Genomic DNA, 24,430 nt, shown 5'->3' with positions numbered 1-24,430 from the left:
TCTTTGCTCTTAAAACTGTATTTCCCATTTTTCCTTTAATCCTGGCTCTCTTAGGGCATCTTGGGCAGTTGGAGTAATTCATCTGATGTTACCCTGTGACACAAAAACCTAACAGTAGTCATGTATCTGTGACTGTATCCACAGATCGAGCAATTTCATATTCAAATTTTGTTTAGCAGTTGTAATTGCATTTACCCTTCTGTGCACGGACTTCCATATTTCTTCTCAGTTTGTCCCTAAACCTGTTTTGGTTCCTGACTGCTGAATTCCCTTCAGTCTGTAAAAAGCCTTCAGGCAACCGAGCTATCAGCACCACATTCATTTTCCCCCCCCGCTATGCTGTATGAACAGTGCCGTGAAACTTCTCAATGAGGCAGCTGGGCTTGGCTGTATTCCAGTGGATGCCTCTGAGCATGTGGGCTTAAATTTCTTCCTCTAGTAAACCATGCAGATCACAGAATCACAGAATGTTTGGGATTGGAAGGGACCTTGAAAGATCATCTAGTCCAATACCCCCACCGGAGCAGGAACACCCAGATGAGGTTACACAGGAGCGTGTCCGGGCGGGTTTTGAATGTTTCCAGAGGAGACTCCACAGCCACCATGGGCAGCCTGTTCAGTGCTCTGTCACCCTCACTGAGAAGAAGTTTCTTCTCAAATTTAAAGGGAACCTTCTGTGTTCCAGTTTATGCCCATTGCCCCTTGTCCTATCATTGGTTGTCACCGAGAAGAGCCTGGCTCCATCCTTGTGACAGTCACCCTTTACATATTTATAAACATTAATGTCACCCCTCAGTCTCCTCAAAGCTAAAGAGCCCCAGCTCCCTCAGCCTTTCCTCATAAAGGAGATGCTCCACTCCCTTAATCATCTTCATGGCTCTGCACTGGACCCTCTCCAGCAGTTCCCTGTCCTTCTTGAACTAAGGGGCCCAGAACTGGACACAATATTCCAGATGTGGTCTCACCAGGGCAGAGTAGAGGGGAAGGAGAACCTCTCTCAACCTGCTAACCACCCCACTTCTAATACACCCCAGGTACCATTGGCCTTTCAGGCCACAAGGGCACAGTGCTGGCTCATGATCATCCTGCTGTTCACCAGGACCCCCAGGTCCCTTTCCATTACGCTGCTCTCTAACAGGTCATTCCCCAACTTATACTGGAACCTGGGGTTGTTCCTACCCAGATGCAATACTCTACACTTGCCCTTGTTATATTTCATTAAATTTTTCCCTGCCCAACTCTCCAGCCTGTCCAGGTCTCTGGATGGCAGCACAGCCTTCTGGCATGTCAGCCACTCCTCCCAGCTTGGTGTCATCAGCAAACTTGCTGACAGTGCACTCTATTCCCTCATCCAAGTTGTTCATGAATATATTCAATAGTAATGGTCCCAGTACCAACCCTTGAGGGACTCCACTAGATACAGGCCTCAATCCATACTTTGTTTTTTAAGGCATTTTGAATGGTTCTGTTTTCTAATAGAAAACCAAATTAGAGTAGTAAATCTATTTTAACTAGTATGTTATGAGGAGCAAAATTCATCAATAGAATGTCATTGACTCAAAACCCAGTGAAATATACCTGTGACTCTTCACTCATACATCTCTACCTGTATTTATATATTACACTACCCACATCAGTTTGTGTAATACATCAATAAAAAACTGATAAATTATTTTAAGTATATCATTCAATCCTAGCTTCACATAGCAAATTGATGAAATGACATTATGCTGGCAGTACTCTAGCTTTATTTCAGTTTTTGCAAAGTATGAAGATATCTTCCTAAACTTCGGAATTTTTCATAAGCCTCCTGATGCCAGGAGCCTCTTCATGGCCTCTTCTCCTTCTTGCTCTCATAAAGTCACACTGCTGCACCATGGGGCTGAGGGATACCCACAAGGTTGGGAAGACTCTTCAGGGTCTTCCACATACAGAGTTTTGTGTATTGGTCCCAGTCTGGGACTTAATTTACAGTGCATTTCTGCTGGGAAAAGTCCACTGATTTTAGTGAAACTGGTGAAGCTCATGGAAATGTGTATGTTCCAAAATTCAGTTTTGTCAAATAAATTACGTACCATGAAAAATATCAGTGCGACGCTGACAAGGACCCTGATGTTCCATGTGCAAATAACTTTCTAGCACCTTGTGACTCCAACTAGAAACAGAGCAGGGCAAACTCTGTATCTGATCTGAGCATATCACTAACCTGTGGTTTTAATAGGCTAGACAATATAGTACGTTAAGTATCTACCAGTTTCCAGAGCACTGATGCTCACAGGTACTGTACACTTTCCACTCTCACAGACAGCAGATATCACAGGGCTGGGTCCACAGGGAAAAAATCTTCTCACTTGATGTCACTCAAAACGAGCAACCCTCATGCTGGATGAATCCTTCCAGGGAGGTGCCTGGCTCCCCTCCAGACAAAGGGAGGAGGCTACATGATGACTTAAGCCTGATTAGGCTAGCTAATTCGGCAAAACACTGAAGGCACTAATCCCTTGTTGCTCATCTGAGCGCATGGGTATGTGTTTCATTTGATCATCAGCTTGCATGGAAGTCAGTCTGACATGTAAATGTTTGCATTTCAGAATGTGCCTAATTCAGGGGCTAGGATGGCTTTTTGTACTAGGGTGTTAAAAATGATTGTAGGTCTAGGCAAGGTGGTCAATGGCTGTTCATCACGCATCACTGGTATACTGCAGCCATGCCACATGGGGAGAGCTATACCAGCCACAGCATTAAAAAAAAAAAAAAAAAACTGTATGAAAAATACTATTCTCTTGAAGATGTATTTTTAGATTGTCCATGTATCATCAGTGAATCAGGGCTCAAGAACTGTCTGAACTTCTTAAAAATGTCTGAACAATGAAAAACTCTATAAGCATCAAGAAAACTTAAGGCATCTCAGCCAAAACAGTGAGATACAGGCACATGAAAGAAGAAATTTGGAGTGGAAACTCTTAGGCTACTGTAACAACAGTAGCCAGGTCTGTTAATGATAATTACCTCCAAGTGATTTTTAAAACAAAGAAAGGGGTTTTACGTACTAAACGGAAGGTACATGTTGCAGTTTTATTCTTCTTCCTATCTCTTTCATAAAGTTGATTCGGAATTGATTTTCATTTGTCAAAGTGTTCATTATGCAGGAAGCCTTTAAGTATGCATTGAAATCCCGACGATTTCACGGCCTTTAAGTGAAGCAGACGTGTGTATAAGCGTCAAGTCCATCTCTTCCCCTATAGCTCTACTGCTCTCATTACAGCTGAAACCAAATACTCACTTGACAAAGCAATAGCGATTACTTCTCTGCTTTGTGGTCTGCTTCTCTACTCCCACAGACTAAATGTCTTTGTTTCTTCTTTAACATGTCAGATACCTCAAAAGCCCTGTTAGATTTTTATCTCCTTTTATAGTGTTACATCCCAAGCTAATGGTACTGTAGTATATGCAAAGAATTTGCAGGTTTTTTGAGTTTAGTTATCTGTAGTTAAAATTACTTTGAACAATATTGTTACAGCTGTCTTTGAGTTAATAAAAATCAGATTCTTGGTGGTGTAATTTGATATAAAACTATTGCATTATCATAATCACTACAATTTAAATTAGAATTATAAACCAATACTGACTAAGGAGTTAAGTCGTATGAGATAGGGAAAATTAGACTGACTTGCACTCCAGTATATAACTTCCACTTTTTATTGTGTATATACATATTAACTAATAGTCTTACTAATAGCACAGTTCTGATTTTAAACTGCAGTAGCTCTATTTATTAATGGGAGTTATTACTGGCTTTCACTGGCATGAGATCACAATTAGGCTTCCTATCTTTATTTGTCTCAGTATGTTATTTGGCCAGAAGTTATATAGCAGAAGCACATCGCTCTGTATGCTATGAACTAAATGAATTCTCTAGGGGATAATTTTTTGTTTCAGTAAATCAAGTTCATAGCTGAATCCGTACAAGCAATAGAAGCTGCAGGTGTGCGTCAAATACAGAATTTGGGTCCATCATCAGCCACAGTTGTGTATTTAACATTCCAGATGAGAGTGATTGCTGTTTCACTAATTGACTGTAGTGACCTGATATGAAGCCTCAAATGACAGTGACTGGTTTCCAAAAAGTCTATGAATAGAATTACTACCTGTGTGGGATTATGTGCCGAAGGGCCTGCAAGAATGTCGTGTTTTATATTAAATTGGATAAGAAGTAATTATAAAAGTAATAAATAATAATAAATGTATTTTTTCAGAGTCACTTTTCCGTGAAGAAAGGAGCTGCAGCCTTGGGTATTGGTACAGATAGTGTGATTCTGATTAGATGTGATGAAAGGTAAGTAAAGATGCCAAATACAGCTCTTTTTGTCAGTACATAGAAGAAGATCATCAAGTGCTCAGCTCAGAGAGAGCATACAGGATGCAGTTAACAGTTCGCATAATTCATCATAGAACTATTATCTGTAGCAGCCTTACAGTGATTTATCCCACTTGAGGAACTGGCCCTGTCAGTAGCTTCTTTACAAGTCAGTTTTTGGAGCTCATAAAATATTTTAAAGTTCCCATCCTCAGGGATTTCGGATATTTCTTTTACTTTATCCTGAAGTGAAACAAAATGTTCATCTAACTATCATTCCTTACATGTTCTGCTAAGAAATGAGGAAGAACCTTGTTTTGGTCAAAATAGAGCATTTTGACACTCAGATTTTGATCCATTAAAATGAACTGAAGTGAGCCTTTTAAAGCAGTAAAATATCGAGGTGCATTTGCTAATGTAATTCTGTTACTTCATGCTCTCACCATCCTTCTCAGCTGGGCTGCATTTCCCCCAGTGCCCTGATGGGGACACCCCCGTGATGGGAGTAGCATGGCAGGCACCTGACCCACAGGTCCCATCAGCAATACAAAACCAGTGGTAGATAACTTCTTGTTTAACTCATCTGACTAAAAGTTTTTGATTCTCTATGAAAACCCATTTTGAGGAAGTAAAGGAATATTAACAAAATCAACATGTTCTGATGAAGGTTTTCAGTTTTATGGAAAACATGCTTTCTGTAGGACAAACATTAATAAAACAGTTCTTATCAGTTCTACTGAGAATCTTTTCAATAGAATATGCTCTTACTATGAGTCCTAAATATCCTTCATATAAGGTATTGAATTATTTATGGCTCTAGCATAAATGGAAGATTTTACTCTGCTCTTGCATTAAGAGAACAATATCAACTAATTACAGTGCTAATCACAGTGCCTGCATATTGACTTACGGGCTTATTGTCTCTTTATTAACAAAAGACTGAGCACACCTTGAAGAAGAGTTAATGACAACATCAACAGAACCAACACACATCAAAGTAAATCTCCGATTGTTCCTAATCACTAAACACAGACACAGATCAATGAAGTCATGTCTTCCTTTTCTTCTTGTGCAAATTCAGCATGATGATTTTCTGTGAAGACCATAATGCTTACCCTGCCCACCCTGAACTAAACAGTGGGATTACTGTGGATCATACCGAAACCCAGTGGATGTCACCAAGACAAAGCAGGCTGTTTGCACAGGATGTGTGCTTGTGCAGTGGAGATGGCCCTCTGTGAAGGTGCAGACCTGTGGGAGAGTGAAGGAGCACCATGAGATCCTTTTGATGTTTCCAGCATGACCAAGCATGCTTGTTGGTGGCTCTTCTCTTCACCATCCTGACCCACATCTGCCAAGTTTGCCTCGTTTTGTTGTATCATGGGACTATGTAAATGTGTGGTGAATTACAAGCCAGGAGAACGTGCAGAAAATCAAGTTCTTGCTCATACCTCAGACTGGACAACCATGTATTTCCATTGCCTCTTATACTACCATGCAGACACCCTGCAGGTTTGGGGTCAGAACACTTTAGTATGGTGTGGCAACAATGAAGACTGTGCAGATGTGGGTAATATGAGAAGACTTTGACACCAATGCTTATTCTGTCTGCCATACTCCACGTGACCAGGGGCTGGATAATCACTTGTCTTGGTAAAAAATATTTGGCAACGAAGGGTTCTGCCCAGCTCTGTCTGTGTTTGTATGCACAAGCTCAATAAATTACAAACCATTAAAGGCCAACATCTGAACTGTCTTTGGAGGAGGAAATCATTGCCTTCCTTTGGCATGTTTGTGGGTTTTATTCTTTATTACTCTAATGATCCCAGAAACAGTTTTTGAAGATAATACAACTACCACTTTTCTCTGAACATGTCATGTAGCTGGGAGGAACTCACAATGACCTGAATACCCTTCAGACCTTGAACTTCTGCGAGAAAAATCAGGGCTAATTTTTAGACAGATTTTGCAAAAAACAGTGCAAACCCATTTCTACTGAAATAATTACTGACTTCTTGTGAGCTGTGCAAGGATGAAAACTTATAAAACCTAGCAGTATCTTGTTACAAGAACACAGTTTGTTTTCTTTTTTAAATTTACATCCATGCAAATGTCATGAAAACACTTCAGGTTTTTTTTTATGTAGAAGTAAAACCAAAACTGATGGTTTTAATTGCTTCTCTAAAACTGCTCTTTTGAGCTTTACTAAAGGGTTTTTTCAATATAGCAACAGGAAACAGTGCCTTAGTGATGGAAAAAAAATGTGTCCAACTATACTAAAAAGTAAAAAAGTCCTTCAAAGCACATATGCACATAAAAGTCTAAATGGACAACACTTACATCCAGTGAAGAGTTTATTCCTGTAGTGAGGGGAACTGTCGTGTTTGTATTGTGGTTATGCGTACTCTCTTCTTAGCTAGTCTTTCTTGTGGCTAAAGCAAAGAGAAAACTTAACCTCAGTGTTCAGTATTAACGCTGCTCTGCCTTTTGCCTAATCCATTTACAGGATTTAATAAATTAGCCTTCAAGCCTTATACTGCTGAGTCTGAATCTCAAATGGATGGCTGATACCAAATGTGTTGCAAATACAGAATACAGTCAATACAAACGGCCTGATAGTGCATTTAATGTATCCAGACTGGTAGCTTCTCCTATCCTGCTCCGAGCAGATGGGAAAATGTAATGCACCAAGCTGTGAAATAGTTGCCCTGAAACGAGTTCATCCCTTGGATGGAAACATGGGAACAACTGCATACACCAGAGCTGAGTCACGCTGCTCCAGGCCATGCAGCTCATTTTTGTCCCTGCTGAAAGGGGACCGTGGGGTTTGGCACCCAATGAGAGCTTCTTGGGACTCTGGGCTGAGCCTCTTTTGGGGAGCCTGGAGCATGTTCCAGGGTTATAATGTCAAACAGGACCAGGAGGCGCCATGGAGCAACATCAGTCCCTAGTGAGGATGGCCACAAGATTACTTCTCTCAGTTAACATCACCATATTGATGTAAACTGGTTGTCAAAGTAATTAGGGTAGAAGAAGACTTAATGGTCAGAATCTTTCTGTGCCCTTCAATGCTGCCTAAGCCTTGAGCAAAAGATTCACTTTGTTCCTTACTTGGGTTTCCTATTAAGTGAAGAAGTAACAGCAAGAGCTCTTTTCACGATCGAATTTCTAATATAACTGTCTCTTGCTCCAGAGGGAAAATGATCCCATCAGACCTTGAAAGAAGAATTCTTGAAGCCAAACAAAAAGTAAGTTTACTAGCTTTTCTGCTTCCAACAAAGAAAAAAAAAAATCCTCCAAGAATGATACACCTAGTTGTTTTGCTTTCCTTCGTAAAACAACATAGACTTGCCCATTAACTTTGGATTTATTTCTCAGAAATGTAGCCTGGAAATTAGTGAGGCAAGAGTTGCTGAGAAAATAGGTTTAGAGCTACTTTATAACTTCCATGATATATCTGTTTTTTTTTAATGTGCTCCTCTGGATAACATCCTCCTTTTTATATATATATATATATAATCAACCTCTAATGCAGTTCATCAGCTGAATATTGGCAAAAACAGAGTAATCATTTGAGTAATTTATATATATTTCAGTGATTTGAAAGTATTCCTCATAGTCATCAAAATAATGGAAGATGAGCTACAATCCACACGTCTCTAAAAATGCACTGCTTTTGTATGTATTCATTAATAGAAGCTAGAATTAAAACAACAGAGTAAAGTGTACAATGAACTTAGCTGTGTGCCTTAAACAACACTTGTGTAAATAATCATTAGAAACAGCATTCGAAGCTCATTAATAACACAAATATTCATTAAAAGCTTACTTTGTCTAAGAAAAGCAATATAGTAGATAAAAATGAAAGGCATCGTGGCAATAGAGTACAACCCAAACCTACTGACCAGGTATTTCACTTTGCAGAGGGAAGTTCAGACCTTTTTGAGTCAACAGAGCTACAAATTAGTTTAAAATGAAGCACTGGTGTAAGTGATGGCATGTGGCGGACAGTGAGTGCTCCTCTGTGAGGCACAGCGTTTAGCAGAGGGGATCCAAGAGATGGTCCCTGTCTCCTCACTCTGCATGAGGGCTGAGGGTGGAGGTGAGGCCCACTCCTCCCCTCTGCACTGTCCCCAGGAGGCACCCCCAGACAGGGTGCTCCCACTGACAGGACTGGGCTACCACACGTTCAGGCACTCACTGAGATAAGTGTATTACAGGCTAAGGCACAGACCACCTGAAATATTTCTTGCCCTGTGATGCCTGGGAGAGGTTTGTTTTACACAATATCATGCAGAGCAGAACTTTTCGTTGCAGGCAGGTGGCATGGAGCAGAATTGTTCTTCTGAGCCCTTACCTGTCTTGTGCATCCTAATAAATGGAGGATGCTGGTTTGGAAGTTTGCTGCCACCTTAAGGTAGAAACTATGTTATCACTAGCATCTAAACTAAGAGAAAACCAGTGGAATGTAGCAGGGGTGTCCTCTAGGAGACACTTGTTGGCTCACTGTGGAGGCAGCACCAGAGGAGTGGGGGCTGCTGCAGGCTGAGGAGGGTGCAGCACCCTGACCCTGCCCAATACCTCTGTGCTTTCTTGCAGGGATTCGTTCCTTTTCTGGTGAGTGCGACGGCTGGGACAACAGTGTATGGGGCATTTGATCCCCTCATAGCTATTGCAGACATTTGTAAGAAGTACAAAATCTGGATGCATGTGGATGTAAGTATCATCTTATGTGAGAGGTTTGATTACAAGGTGTATTAGCATTCGTTTATTCATTTTGGGCAGTGCCATCTACTATAAAGGTCATTGTATTTTGTTCCTGTAATTAAGTCTAACATCCAAGCACTGACTTAGCATTCCTTGGAAAGGCTCAGCTCATGGGGACTTCTTAGGAGCTGTGACTGTATGGTACTTCTAGCAACAGGACCCTTAAGATGACCTGGTTTGAGTGCTCTTGGCCTTCAGCTTTATCTCTAAATGCCATTAGTAGAAGAAATACCCAAGAACCATACTGAGCATTGGCTCAGCTCCTGCAACACCTGCAAAATAAATACATAAGGAAAAGTCTATGTTTGTCTGGAATAAAGTACCCCAAATTGCTGAACAGACTAATGCAAATGCTAGAGAATTTTATCAGATTGGCTACTTTGCTTTATCTGGGCTCTTGTCAATAAATCTTTCTGAAGGATCATCTTTCATCCCTAAAATCACTTTTATGTTATTTTTGCAAATCCTTTGTGCAAAAAGCCTTAGTAATTAAATTTCCGTAGGGCTGGGTATCTTGCTTTTGGATTACTGTGTCAGCCAAAATCACTCCAGTTCAAAGAAAGAATTTGTATGTACCTTAAACTATATCTCAGTCAGATGAAACACTTGCTTGTCCCAGATCTCCGTGAGCAAAAGCAAATGACTAGGGGGCAAGCAGTTGTGATCTGGAATGTGATGAAAACTCATCAGAGCAGCTGAGATCCCAGTTTGGTTTGTTATCATCACTTAGTCACTGAAAAAGAAAAGACAGCTTATCCATGAGCAGCTCTGCAAGTCATTAATAACAGCGTGGGGCAGCCCAATGTGTCAGTGTCAGAGGAGGTGGCGAGGGAGGGGTGACCAGATGATAAGGAAGGTGGATGCTCAGATGATGGGCTATAAAGCACTATTTCCAAGGTGCTGGAAGAAAATTGTTAGTACAGCTAATGCCTCAGGCCCCATCTGCCTGGTCATTTTTGAACATGCCACGTCAACAAGAAGAAAGGGCCTCAGACTGATGTGAATGCACAGATGTCATCACAGAGAAATGCAGAGTTCTCTTCTCATTAAGATAATGTATTTTGCCTTCTAGGGAGCATGGGGTGGTGGGCTCCTGATGTCAAGAAAACACAAATGGAAGTTAAATGGCGTTGAAAGGTATGATTTATTAATGTTAATTAAACACATTTATTAAATGCATTTTAACACACTTGTGATTACCATAGCATGTCTATAAATAAAAGTAGAACTCAATGTTATCTCTGAGATACAGTATGAAGAAATTATGCAAACTGTCCTTCCAGTTGAAATAGCATTGCTAAGTGGCTATGTTCAGTGCTACAGTGGCACTTAGCTTTGTAGGACAAACGGCAGACATTACTTGTTTGATTTTCCGTTCGTTCCAGGATACACTTGCAGGTCCAGAGTGGTTTCTGCAACATTCTGTAATTCAGCATCCAGCATGAATTGCCATTGCATATCTCTAATAAATTAATCTTGGAGGTCTTGTACACTGAAGTCCAACTGTAAAAGGTGGATGCACCTGCAGTTTGGACAGGTGTCTTGGTGGTCACTGGCCACTGCTCTGTCATGTCTGGAGAGAGAACCCCCCTCCAGGCTGTGTTAATGACATCTTCTCAGTAAATCTCTGCCTGGATATACAAGGTTGTAGTCATGAGCTTGTAAACATTACAGATACATACAGATGAATGTAAGTGATGCTAATCCAGTTCAGAATTTGGAAGGACTGAGCATAAACTTAAAAACAGCTGCTTATTCAGAAACTTAGTTAAACTGTGGAACTCTTTGCTGCAGGATGTTAAGATTTACCTGTGTTCAGGAAAGATAAACAAAAAACATTCAGTACTTCCATGAGTCATGAGTGAGTGGGAGCTCAAAGAGTATTTTGAGGAAGGTTGCAGATGCTTGACCTGTTTTGTGTTCTTCCCAGGCATCTATTTCGGCCACTTGCTGGAGACAGTATACTGGGCTAGATGAAGTCACTCTCACATCTGTGTATTTTCTGAAGCTCATGCTGTTTGAGAGTAAATTAGTACTCCCATCTGCCCATTTTATCTCTAAACCAAGTTATTGTTTCTTGCCAGTTAAAATTATAAACAATTTCTTCATCCTATTACTGAAGACTAGGAGGATACCTTGATGATTCAGTTCCTTCTCATACATCTCACATGCAAAATTTGGAGATCAGACAGTGGTTCTATTAATTCAATATAGTTTGGTTAAGACTACCTCCAGACTTACATATTGTGCTTTAAAAGGCCATACATCCAAATGTCCAGCATGTTAGAAAAATCTACACAGTTGCCTGTGAGAACAGAGTATGAAAAAAAGAGTTTGCCTCCTAAATTGCTGTCCAGATTCTACTGGAATTAATTGTTCAGGTTGAGTCCATATTGGAGAATTTTCCAAATAATGTGTTTTAGATGCGGAACTCCACTGGATTTTCTCTAGTGCTTTGGTAAGCACCGTCTCCATATGGTTGGAAATGAATTAATGAAATTAGTCATTTCCAATGCTGTTCTGCTGCTTGATGGGCACAGTGGCTCATTTCAGTTTGTCTAGAGTTCAAATGTGTGTACCTTTAGAGCATACTTACTAGACCCAGCTTTTATGGACATTCCTGTTTCATAGCAGATATTCGAATACAACCCTGTCATTACAGGTCTGGATAGAAGAGAACTGGAGCTGGTAATCATGTTTGGTAAGGAAGAAAGGGACAAGGATGGAGCACTAAATGTAGCACTCTGTGCTCTGAGTACTCCTGTCCTTCTGGTAACAGACAGTCCTGCACAACTACTCCTGTAGAAGGCAGGAGGAATTGCAGGACCATTCTTATGGTGCCCTCCAGTCCTCACATAGCAGATTGCAAGCTGGTCCAAGGCACCCTTGAAGGAAGCACATCACCTGGTGTCTGGAGCAGATCAGTATGGCCACCGTCAGCAATTTCGATCTGGTGTCACTCTACCAGAGGCTTGGGCAGGGGCTGATAGCTACGTGAGAAAAGCATGTTTGCAGCTGAGTGTTCCTGTGCAGGGTCTGAGCATCATCCTTCCTGGGGCTACGACTGGTCAGTGAATGTTGCTCAGCCTGTTTTTAATGATGGCTAAGGACCAAATTCTGCTGGTCTTGAATCTCTCATGTCATCTATTTGAAATCTCTAAGGGAAAACTTTTCCTCTTTTTTTTTTTTTTTTCTGTCTGTGACCCACAGCCAAAAAATCCCATAGGCGCCTCATTCTCAGATCTTCGGGTGAATGTGAGATGCTTTAAAAACACATTTGCTGATCCATGTAGCTTTTTTCCTTCACTGTTTGTCTCAGTCAGCAATTTCTTCAAGTACATATTGATGGCTGAAGATCAGAATAACTGATAACAAATGAAAAATGGTGGATTTTTACTTTACATAATTATTTTGTTTCTGTGTGCAATAGGGATGTAATTGGGGAAATAAATGACCTAAGGGCAAATTAAATGGTTTAGGCAGATAATTAACATCTGGCTGTTGTCAGTAAATAATCCTTTTGCTTGAGAAAACCCATACCACTACTATTACCTAGAAGTCTTTTGAAGAATTTCTGCCTATCCTGCATGGACACAGATAAAAATTTAAAAGTATCATATCAAAGGAAATTCATAGACCTGAATGCATGTTCAGAATCATTAGCTTTGGTGTTGCACTCAGGTGACTGACTCTGAGCTGATTAAAAGCTGCCAAATACTTGAAAGACCAAGCCAAGTGGCCAGATGTTGCCTGTGGAAGACTATTCCCTGCAGATTTTGCATCAGACATTTGTGTCGTCCCATTTAAATAGCAAAGAAGAAAGCACAGAAGTGCTGCCCGATGTCCAAGTGAATTTTGGAGTTGCTTCCTTTAAAGGAATGAAAGTAATTTGGCAGGAAATTACAAGGACGCGCATAAACCAATAGTGCTGTTTCCAAATCCTACAAAGGAAAATACTGTCAGATTCCAACATACTCATCTCTGTTCACATAAATGATACCTGCAAGTGTATCCTGGTCCTTTTAAGTTTTTACATGTTCGAGTTGACTGTTTTGTGCCATCAAAACTCAAATCACTGCACTACATGAAATCCTGTGCACTATGCATCCTTGAGAGCCTTCCAAATAGGACACAGATGTATACATCAGCTAATCATCACATGTAATAATAGTAATTAACAAATATCCAGTCAAGCATAACACAAAATTAAAATAATAAGCAACTGGACAATCTTCCATTCAACCCTTTCTGCAGTCCCAAATCTCTCTTCTCTAAGCTGTATTGTGACAGGACCCTGTTTGTTCACAAGATCGGGATGACAGTTACTTTTGCAGTGAATGTGTCCAGAAGGAAGGCAGGATAAGGATAAGTGGAAGGATGGATCGATTCTGTGTTTATTGCTATGGTAGCTTTGGACCCAGTCCTTCAGTTGTGTGAATTATCATAGCAAAGCAAAAATCAAGGAACTACGGAAATTTACCATCAGCAAAGCAAGGAAAAAATTACTTGTGGCCAGGTTTTCCAAGTTACTGAGAGACTTAGAGGTGCCCAGAAGTATTTGAATGAATTTTCAAAATTGCCTATGGGAGTTACTTGCCAAAATCTTACTAAAAGTGGGATCAATGGGAGGGAAATGTTGTTTTGCCAGCTCCTTATCTGCATCTTTAGTCAGCTGTGCGACTTCAGAAAGTTCATCAGTCAGGCAGGTGTTTTTAGGAAGTTTGCTCTCTGTTTATGAAGTATAGATGACTCCCCAGAAAGTTTAATACTGATAAAGTGTAGTGGCTAAAGCAGTCATCCTGTGGTAAGTTGCCAGAATTGTCATCCAAAAACCGACTACAGTGGATTAAGTCCCTTATGAAGGCATTACTTTCCTAATATCTGCCATGATTATTTTCAGCTTTGCTTGCTCAGAAGAATGAGCGCATTACTACATGTTCATTATTATTCTTCTTATTACTAAATGTCTCCATGGTTTCACCACTGTAGTACAATGTCTGAGTTTCATGTGCTTTTGTGTCCCAGGGCCAATTCAGTGACCTGGAACCCTCACAAGATGATGGGCGTCCCACTGCAGTGTTCAGCCCTGCTTGTAAGAGAAGAGGTATGTCCCAATATACTCAAGTTTCCAATCTTTTCTGACATTTTGCTTCTGAAAATCACGGATATTTTCTTCACAGCTTTGTCATAGCTAGTATTTGCTAGTGTGATGAGGATTATAAAAGAAACTGAGAAGTAGACCTCTAGTTATATGCTCAGGCTGTGACTGCAAAAGGAATTAAAGCAGCTGTCTAGCAGAAATGGTAGATCCAATTAATGGCAACATTGCTACAGAGTTCTGTGGCTTTCTGTTCAAAATGTCCATAGTTCAGTTGTGGGTGCATAGCTGTGTAGCCCCACTAGTTTCTGCATAGCATAAAATGTAGGCAAACTCTAGTCCTCTTAGGATGAGTAGTATGCTATACATGCAGCTTGGCATTTGGTACAGAATCTCGGCATCATTACACTTCCTAGACTTTTATGATAGAAATTTCAGCCCAGCTCTGATCCATATATCCACTTTGGGGCACATGGAAATAAAAAGGGAAGGCTAAGTTCACTTGAAATAAAAAGTAGACATTCCATTTAGTACTAGAATTTGAATTACCCTTCAAGCCTGCAATTTTCATATAACCACCAGTTACTGGGACAGCTGCTATACAACCACCACTTACTGGAACAGCTATCAAAAAGCTGGTTGCTGTTTTGCTAACAGCTGTACAACAGATTGTATACAAAGTGATTGCACTTAGGAAGAGAGAAGCTGGCTTTTATTTGGCCTCTGGGTCAGTTCCCCGAGACAAATCCTGCCTGGTTGAAGTCAGTACCATCCTTGACCTCTTGTGAGAACAGATGGCTCAGATTAAGAGAAAGCCGATTTTTTTCCCTCTCATTTTACTATCTCAGTTTTGAGTTACACATAAAGATTAGACTTGATGATAAACAGCCAAGTTTTGATTCTTCTTGGATTGGAAATTGCAGTTTTAGGCAACAGCCCTAAGGTATACCTTAAACTTGGTTGAGGACTTAACTAGAGCCAGAACATGACTCTTTGCATTTCACTTCAAAAGTTAAAAAGGAAACCCTGTGCTTTCATGAGCCAGGTTTCTTCACCTTGTTGGCCTCTGGCCCTCCCACAAAGCTGTCTCTCAAAATGCTATCTTGCAACCCAGAAATAGCTCTGGCTGGCTGTTTAAAGGCCATATGCTCTTCTATCTGTTCAAAGCTTTCTATACCACTTAAGCATCCAATCTGCAGCTGAGGGCTTTGCAGAAAAGAACTGTGCCTACAAAGAAAGAAAACAATGAAAATCAGAATCGTAGAGACCAAAGCAATTAGAAAAGTGGTGTGATACTACTTAGATTAGTCATCAAATTGGCTTGGTCTGACTCAGCCAGAAAAAAACAACCTTCCAAGGAAGGGAGAAAGAGGAACTAGAATAAAGAATAATAAGTGAGATCCAAAAATGAGTTTGTGCATAGTGATGCTAGGAAGCACATTGTCCAGCTTTTTTTAAAAAAAAAATGTGTTGGCTCTTTGAGTGGATTACACATTGCTGGGTCAGGTACCAAGGTGTCCTGGGCACTGAATGGGATATGAAAAGCTTAGTCCACTGAGCAACTAAGTCTGATTTTGTCTTCCTTTTGCACCTATTCCACTGAGTTTGGGTATTTGTTATTTTATCCTCAAAACATCCCTCAAAATAGTAGTCACATCTGTGCCAACATTACTTCTTTGTGTATTTTATCCTCAAAACATCCCTCAAAATAGTAGTCACATCTGTGCCAACATTACTTCTTTGTGTCGTTGTTTCTATAAGGGATTGATGCAGAGTTGCAATCAAATGCATGCTTCCTACCTCTTTCAACAAGACAAGCACTATGACCTGTCTTATGACACAGGAGACAAGGCTTTGCAATGTGGACGACATGTTGATGTCTTCAAGCTATGGCTGATGTGGAGGGCAAAGGTAGGACTGCCTGCAGTATATTTGTTTCCATTAAAATAATGCACACCAGATACAGGGTTTTATTCTGTAATCATCATTTTAGAGAATATCTGACATGAATTTCCCATATAACATGAAAGAAAGAACATTATTATTTTCTGGTTTTTTATACTTTTAACAATTTAGCTTCAAAGCAGCACACATGATTTTGAAACTTGAACTCCATGGCTTTGCATAGCATTTGCTTTGTGTAACTGTAGGAGTCTTAACAGCATAAATCATATACCTAAGAATGTTATTATGAAGATTACTGGAAATAAGATGTTTTAATGACATTCAGAAATTAAACATGGCAAATCAAGTCTGAAATACCTACTTTCATTGCATGCAGTAGACACGAAGTCATCTTTTGAAGGAGTAGAGGAAAACTCATCAAAATCTGTTCTCTGGGAAATCTGAAAACACCAGCTCTAATGATTAATTCATCTGTATTTGTAGGATGTCGTTAAATAAGTTATTCCGTATATTTATCCAATCTACTATTTCAAGTTGCCTCAGGTTTGTTCAGAGAAGATAACATCACTGTTTTCCTTTCCAGAAAGCCTTAAAGATCCTCTTGTGCTTCATTAAAACTCTGAAAACAATTCGGAGACAGACACTAAATGTAGCTGAAGGTGTGGGAGTCTGTAAAGGAGGATTCAGGTTTCTGTTGTCGCAGTAGCTGTTGTGCTCACTGGGGTCTCCAGCGTGGCAGGCAGTTTTAGCCACATGTGTCTCTTCAGCTCCAAGCCTTTCTCCCGGGGCTGTGCTAGCTCTACCCTGTTTTGAAATCTCTATACAGAGAGGGATAATGACAGGGGCTTTTAAGTCAGTTCTGCGCTGCCAGAACAGATTTAGCAGGGACATGCATCCATTACTCAGAGACATTTTTCCTTCTAAACCCCATTTTTTTCAATATGTCTTGTGCTGCTTTTTCTCTTCTCACACTCCACTTTTAATATTAACATTACAAAATAGGATGTGTATTTCTTAAACAGTTTATCTATTCCAGCTGTTTATTCCCTTTCCTCCCTCATAAAGCTGGATCCTTTGTTTGTGGTATCACAGCTGGTGATTGCAAGAACAATTGTGATGTCACAAAGAGAGGATTATGACTTCTGCCAGAGAAGAAAAAGCAGGATTTGATGCATCTCTTAAAAACACAGCTTCTGAGCTAATACGGCGTCAATTAGACGAGAGAAATGTTACAGAGGCAAAGCAGTATCTAATCAAAATGTGCATTTTCACAGGCATCAGGCTGGACTCTAAAAATGTATCTGTCCCTTCTGTGTTTAACTAAAAAAGAAAAATTATTTTTGGAGAAGCCCCCCAACATATCGCCTCTGGAAGATTAAACTCCCTCTTCTGAAAACAGCAGGAGACTCCCCATGTCTGGAACTTGAGACCTTCTAGAGACCCTCCTCTGTGCCAGCCCAGGCCATCTGAAACCATGCTCAGCATCTGCAAAATCTGCCAACAAGGGCACCCTTCCTTGGAGGCATGAGCAATATTTTGCTGAGAAACGAGCTAGGACCTGGTGCTTATTATGAAGAGGTGGCTATAGGGGAGTCAGTGGCAAGAGCTTGAAATAAATGAGCTGTGCTTAGCAAAGTGTCCTTCATCTCACAGAATCAGATCCTTCATCTGTCCCTCAGAGACTTCTGAGTGGTGACGTTTGCTGGTGCTTTGGCAAGTGCTGCATGGTCCTTTTGCTGTTTCGGTTCACAGAACAGATTGTCACGTAACTTTTTTTTTCTCCCATTGTCTCTAAAGGGAACCACAGGGTTTGAAGCACAAATTGATAAGTGCTTGGAGCTTGCAGAATACCTATACAATAAAATAAAGAACAGAGAAGGCTATGAAATGGTGTTTGATGGAAAGGTATGTATTGCAACTTCTTTTTCCCAGTTGGTCAACAGCAGTTGCCTGAATCACCTATTGATATGCTACCAACAGGTCAAACCAAACAGCATGTTGACTGGTGGTTTGCCTGTAAAAAAGAAAAAATAAATAAAATAAAAACCCACTCTCATTTTAGCTTTGTTCCTCCTTCTTGTGATAGTTTTGCCCTGGAAGGTTTTGTCTCTCAGAATGTTGCTCCCCGGTAGTGATCACTTAGTGCGTCCTTGAGCGCTCTGCACAAGGATACGTGTTTCTTCAGACATCACAGGCTCATACACACATGCTACTGTGTGATTTGTTTCCCGCACCTCACACAACACCACTGAATTTGGTCCACTGGGTCTGATGATGAATAGAGGAACTGGCAGCAGTAGGAGTTGCTGCAACTTACAGGTTTAGCATCCAGCAAAGAGGAGCATAGCAAGGCAAGCAGCTGTTGTGAGTTTGCGAAAATGCACAAAATGTCAACTGTTCTTATTCTACGCCTTTCTACTTGGTGCTCCCATTTAAGTTAAACTAGCTATTATAAGATGCTGTGGTGCGTGCATATTAATACAGCAGCTAGCTAATTCAAACTGAGAAGTAATGAATTTCATTAAATGTAAGAAAATCTTAGACTGTCTCATACACTCCTGTTTACAGAACCAGATTCTGTATTCCATCTTGTCATAAAAGTAAATGACATGGTCCTCACCTCTAAATTATCTGTAATAGACTCTTGCCTTAGCTACACAATCCCTTCAGCCTCTTGAGGGGTCAGCACCTACAAAATCCAGATGCCTCTCAGTAGGGCATAAATATATTTGCACAGCTGGATGGTGTGTTTCTGCATCTGACACCCTGGGAATAAATGGCCTAAAATTATCTTTTCTGCATTAATAATGATGGTGACTCTCAGTGTACCACAATAATGAAAACCATTGACTGCTGTCACAATATGATGTATGAGATGGGGGGAAGGCATGAACTTAATTACAATTGAGATGTTATGAGCTTTTCTTACAGTGTAAACCATTATTATTCTGTGTTTAGCCTCAGCACACAAATGTCTGCTTCTGGTATATACCTCCCAGCTTGCGCAGTATGGAAGACAATGAAGAAAGAATGAGCCGCCTTATGAAGGTAAGCAGCATCCTCCAGGACATCAGGTAGTCAACAGTGAAATCCTTGGAGGCCCACAATTCCCAATATTATCTCCTGGGGCACATGGCAAGGTCACGTCACAATATTCTGGCAAACGACACCTGCATGGTCATTTTACTGCAGGTTAGGTTGGCATGACCTTACTCTGGTCTCCAAGTTCAGTATTGCCTGGGGTTGCCTCATCTCTAGGGGACTTATTTGCTCTGTATATATTAAATGAAGTCACTGTGAACTGCAATCGCTAAACCCAGCAAGTGCAACAAAAGCTCAGTAATACCATGGGACTCCAGCATATGAAAAGAAGGTGGAAAACAATTGTAACAATATGTTTTGAGCACTACAAAAAAAACAGCTACTATGTGCCTGTCAGCAATATTGAGAAAGTGGGGGGAAAATTTCCCAGTGATTTCAAGAGCAGGACAAAGAAACAGGATAAACACAATGTCTTTTCAATGAGACATACAATCCTTAATGGAGGTTAACATTTTAATCAATATTGGATGTAACTTTGGTTTAACTGCTTCTTGTAACTCTTCATCTTTTTTTTAAAAAAAAAAGAAAACATACTCTGTGTTTTGTTATAATAATAATAAGGGTGATGGAAATAATGATAATGATCATGATAATAATAATAATCATCCCCCGCTTTTTTTACGCCGCAGGTGGCACCAGTGATAAAAGCCAGGATGATGGAGTATGGCACGACCATGGTGAGCTATCAGCCTCTGGGAGACAAAGTGAACTTCTTCCGCATGGTCATCTCAAACCCTGCAGCAACTCACCAAGACATTGATTTCCTGATTGATGAAATAGAACGCCTGGGACAAGATTTATAATAATCAGGTGTGAAAGTCTGTTCCTGGACCTCTAAGTAGACAATTAAGTTGTCACAAACTGTGCGAATGTATTTGTAGTTTGTTCCAAAGTAAATCTATTTCTATATTGTGGCGTTGGAGTAGAGTACAGTTTAAAATCGAGAAACATGGCTCCTTGAAAGTCCTTTCCTGAGTTTTAAAATACCTCCTTTATAATTAACTGCACAAAAAGCTGCATTGAAGCAAATAAGGAAGAACAGAAGATGCTTAAAATTTTATCCCAAATTTTAACACAGTATCTACTTTAAATTTAAAGCAATCTGACTGAATGATGCCAAATTTGCCTGATGACAAAATCAAATTGGGGGAAGTGGGAGGGGGTGGTGAGAAGCAGAGTATACAAGCTGTATGTGTAAAAGTGAAAGTATTTTGGCTTTTTCGTAGTATTAGAACAGAATTTCTAATTTACCTATAGCAGCATTTCAAATGTATTTAAATAGGTATAGTTTTACAAAAGGAAATATATATATTAAAAAATTCCTATTTTGTAAACTATAGATTTTTATTTTATATGGGTTATAAAACTGCAAGGACAGAAGCTGAAAATTAACTAGGATTTTTTTTCTTTTGATGGAGGTGCCTCAAATATTTATTACTGTTTAATTTTAAAATACAACCCCATATACTACATTCTTATGAGGTACCAATACCTCATTTCTCCATGTCATATGGATTGTACATCTCCAGGGTTGATTACTGAAAAACCTCAAGAGTACTGCAGCTCTTAAAACCACTTAATAAGATCAATTACAGTACAACAATAGGATGCTATTATTCCTATTTATGTTTCCCACTTGGCCTAACTAAGCAGACGCACAATCAATATACAGTGCTAACCAAGACTGAAATAAGGTTGTATTTGGATGGTTTCTGTGTTCTGTGGTAAAAAAGCGTATCCAAAAAAAAAGTCATGTTCAATAAATGCTTATCTCATAACCATTTATTCTATGAGCAGTCCAAAACTACATTGAAAATTGAAATTGACTGAAATTCTTACTAAAGAAATAGCATGAAACCTCACAGCTGAATTAGGAAGCTAAAGACTTCAAGATGTACAGGTCTGCCAGACGAGGCCTAGATTAAATGTGACTGTGGTCTGAATGACAGGGATGGTGTCTAAGTAACAAACGGCCTTATCAAAGGTTTCTCCCAGTGCTGGATTCCATCCTTGTATGCAATGGCTTTTGAAATCGCAGAAAAAAAAAATGAAATAAGGCTACATCTGCTTGAAACAGCCCACAGGGAGCCTCATAGCCTTTTTAGAAACCATGGGCACAGCTCTTGCAGAAATCATGTGTTGCGTCATTCCTTAACATTAGAGGTGACTCTGGCATGGAAACTGAAGTTTATCCTTTTTCCCCCCAACATCTGGAAGTGTTGGTAAGAGTTGTGTGGCTAAGGCCTGTCTATTTATAACCCTACTGAAGTTTTGGTTTTAACTTTGCCTAAGTGGCCAACTTTTGTTTGTAAAGCAATATTGTTTTGCTGTCTCTAAAATACTTGAAGAGAAAAAGAAGTGCAATGTGGTTTTAATTTCATCTAAAATATATAAACGGAGTATTGATTCGATGTATTATCATGAGGACATGAAGTAAGAGGAAATAAATTGTGTCTGTAATTGTGTTGCCTTTATTATATTGATAGTACTGTTTTGTCACCTCAGATTGAGGCTGTGCACTTTAGTTTTAAACTGTACAATGTTGCAAACCAACATGTGTTGCTGTATAAGCTTGTACAATATATTATTGATATGTTATTCTTTGTGTGGTAGTAGTATTGACTCTTGATATTGCAAGAACTGCATTCACGCCAGTCCCTCTACTGTACCTTTGCTTGGTGTTAACCTCTCCTCGTCAGCTTTTGGGTAGACCTCTCACCTCACTTTGGTGGACAACCATTGCTACCTATGATGCATGTAGTGTTGCAAGTCAAGCTATAGAGGAGATACCAATTCTACCAGGAAGGACATCAATGTGACCTTTGCTAAATGTGTCAAAATCAGCATACTAATCACAGAAATACTGAATAGAGGATAAATTATATTATTTTTTCCTGCTGGGAACAAGGTGAGCAAAGAGCTTAAAAAATAAAAATAATACAGGGACAATGATGAAGGTGATCAGTAGCCTGGTTACATCTTGCATGTGCAATTCTGTTTTAAAGTGCTAAGTGCAAACAACGTATTTATTAGCTGTATGTGCCAATCCAAGATTTACATTCGGTGTTCCAGGAACACCAAAATCTTTTTTTCCACTTTACTGTACTTATTACAGCCAGGAAAGAGCGGCATAGCAACCTGTTCTTGTGTTTGACCAAAGTATCCTGTCTGTGGTGTTGATCTAAATCCAAATAAAAGTGTAAAACGTGACTGTGGGTCTTTTCATTAGCAGCACTGATGGGCAGTGTGAGCACTTATCACTTGTGCCATTTCAGGGCAAAGCCCCAATAAAGAGACTGTTTAACTGTAACCTTATACATCTTATCTTTTCATGACAAGATGCATTCTGTTAATTATTGAAACACGAAAAACCCAGTTCCATCACCAGATCCGTTTTTACGCAATACTCAGCACCAGCATACAAGTGTAAATCTGCCATCTGGTATTCCTTTGCTTTATCTTTACAAGACGGATTTAATTGCTTTATTCTCCTCAGACAGGCTTATTTTTTTATGTTTTGTTTTCTCTTTTTGTTCCACGAGCACTTATCCCCAAATTAACCACAGACTCTAATCAGCCTCCAGCACAGCAGTGAAAGCAGTCAGGGCACTTTCCAGGACAGCAGAGTATACAATGGCAACAATTTTGAAGGGCTGTGAAGTAAAAAAAGGCAAAACAACCAATACAAAAGTTAATATTTTAATCCTCGTGTCTCCTGCGACCCAGGGCCTCATTCCTTCAAAATATGCCACCTATCTGCTCTATTTTCCTTCTACCATCTGAAGTGCTGTTCAGCCTGATACCAGCAGCAGAGAAAGAAGACAAAAGGATGCCATGAAAGAGCAGCAGTCAAAAAGCTTATGTCTGAAATGAAATTTTGTCTGTCATTTCTTTAAGTCTGCAGCAGAATTTGAGATTAATGCCTATACCAAGTATGTGGACCCAGAGAGAAACCCTCACCTACCCTGCAGCCCACAGCCACATGCAATGCAAGTTTAAATATCAAGTTAGCTGTATTAAACTCATGTTCCAGCATGGTTAAGCAAAGAATGAAGCAAGATAGAGCTCAAGGAAATGTAGATCTTTTCTGTGAATTAGCCAGGCTAACTGCCAAGTAGAAAATCATTCTAGCTAAAAAGCAAGCCCCGTAGAAAGCCACAGGATACTGTCTTCAATGTGTTAATGTCTTAGACTTACATTGTCTGAACTCTCAGCTTTCTACCTGACCAGCCTAACTAAAGGGACTAATTCAGCCGTTAAAGGAAAGCCAAGTGCTGCAGCTGGAAGAATTACAGCCCTTACTTGGTTCTTCACTGAGAAGACAGAACATGGCACTGTTCATTACAGCACTGAAGGCCGCAGGGGTATGGATTTTACACTGTAAATTGGAGCAAGAAGTCAGGTCTGAGATTACAGTCAGAGTAAAAGGAATATGTACCTCTTTTTGTATGAGAATAAAAGCCTGTGTATGTTATGTTACAAAGAAAGATGAAAAATATCTGTTCTATAAATTCTCACTGCATGAACAGAGCAAAGTCTATTTTCTCAGGTCATAGGAAAGTCACAAGTTAATCAAGGATTGAAACCTCCAGTTCTCCCACTACTCTGCAACAGCTGCCCCTGTGCACGTTCACACTCCAGCTGATGCCTGGTGCCAACTCTCCCAAAGACATTCAGTTACCCAGTTTCCATGATGTGAACCCACGTTGCTTAATCCCAGTCCTTTAGACTACTCACTTTCAGCCTGTGACCCATAAAGCCCTACAGATAATTTCCCAGATGTCTGTGACTGATAACTGTAAAGAACAAGTTTATGTACTGCTCTGCTGTATGCGAAATTCCTAATGGGATCCTCACCTTGCATAGAAAGATTTTAGAGGCCCACAACTTAAAAACCACACAACTAGGCAACCCTTCTTTCTAAAACAATTTTGCATCATGGGTAACGGTGTAGTGTACCACTGGCATCTGATCCATGCTGGGCACTACGATCATACAATATTTTAATTATACAGCAGCTGACAGATATGCCCTGCACAAGCAGGATTAAACTAACATGCAGGATAGGGAGTATAAGAACAGATACACATCATTTGCCCCATTGCCCTAGATACTTTTATTACTGTATATAATCCTGTATCAGTAAATTTGCATTCCTCACAGTTCTGCACTGCAGGCATGATCAACTTCGATTTTCCTAC

At 40.0% G+C, this 24,430-nt stretch overlaps 1 protein-coding gene across 2 annotated transcripts in view; it reads left to right on the top strand.

Moving 5' to 3' along the window:
• Positions 1 to 22,439, top strand: part of GAD2 (glutamate decarboxylase 2) — a 41,303-nt gene extending 18,864 nt beyond the window's left edge. For both annotated transcript variants that reach the window (XM_065050715.1, XM_065050716.1), the window contains 9 exons: positions 4,257 to 4,336; positions 7,551 to 7,605; positions 8,957 to 9,073; positions 10,197 to 10,261; positions 14,150 to 14,228; positions 15,984 to 16,133; positions 17,925 to 18,032; positions 19,086 to 19,175; positions 19,859 to 22,439. In XM_065050715.1, coding sequence (XP_064906787.1) covers positions 4,257 to 4,336; positions 7,551 to 7,605; positions 8,957 to 9,073; positions 10,197 to 10,261; positions 14,150 to 14,228; positions 15,984 to 16,133; positions 17,925 to 18,032; positions 19,086 to 19,175; positions 19,859 to 20,032 — 918 coding nt within the window. In that variant the 3' untranslated portion in view covers positions 20,033 to 22,439. The remainder of the gene's footprint in view (positions 1 to 4,256; positions 4,337 to 7,550; positions 7,606 to 8,956; positions 9,074 to 10,196; positions 10,262 to 14,149; positions 14,229 to 15,983; positions 16,134 to 17,924; positions 18,033 to 19,085; positions 19,176 to 19,858) is intronic.
• Positions 22,440 to 24,430: the final 1,991 nt, after the last annotated feature.

This window comes from Columba livia, chromosome 2 (genome assembly GCF_036013475.1).
Source record: "Columba livia isolate bColLiv1 breed racing homer chromosome 2, bColLiv1.pat.W.v2, whole genome shotgun sequence".
NCBI lineage: Eukaryota > Metazoa > Chordata > Aves > Columbiformes > Columbidae > Columba > Columba livia.
Note: the sequence above shows the minus strand (reverse complement) of the source record. Positions and strands in the feature narration are given on the sequence as shown.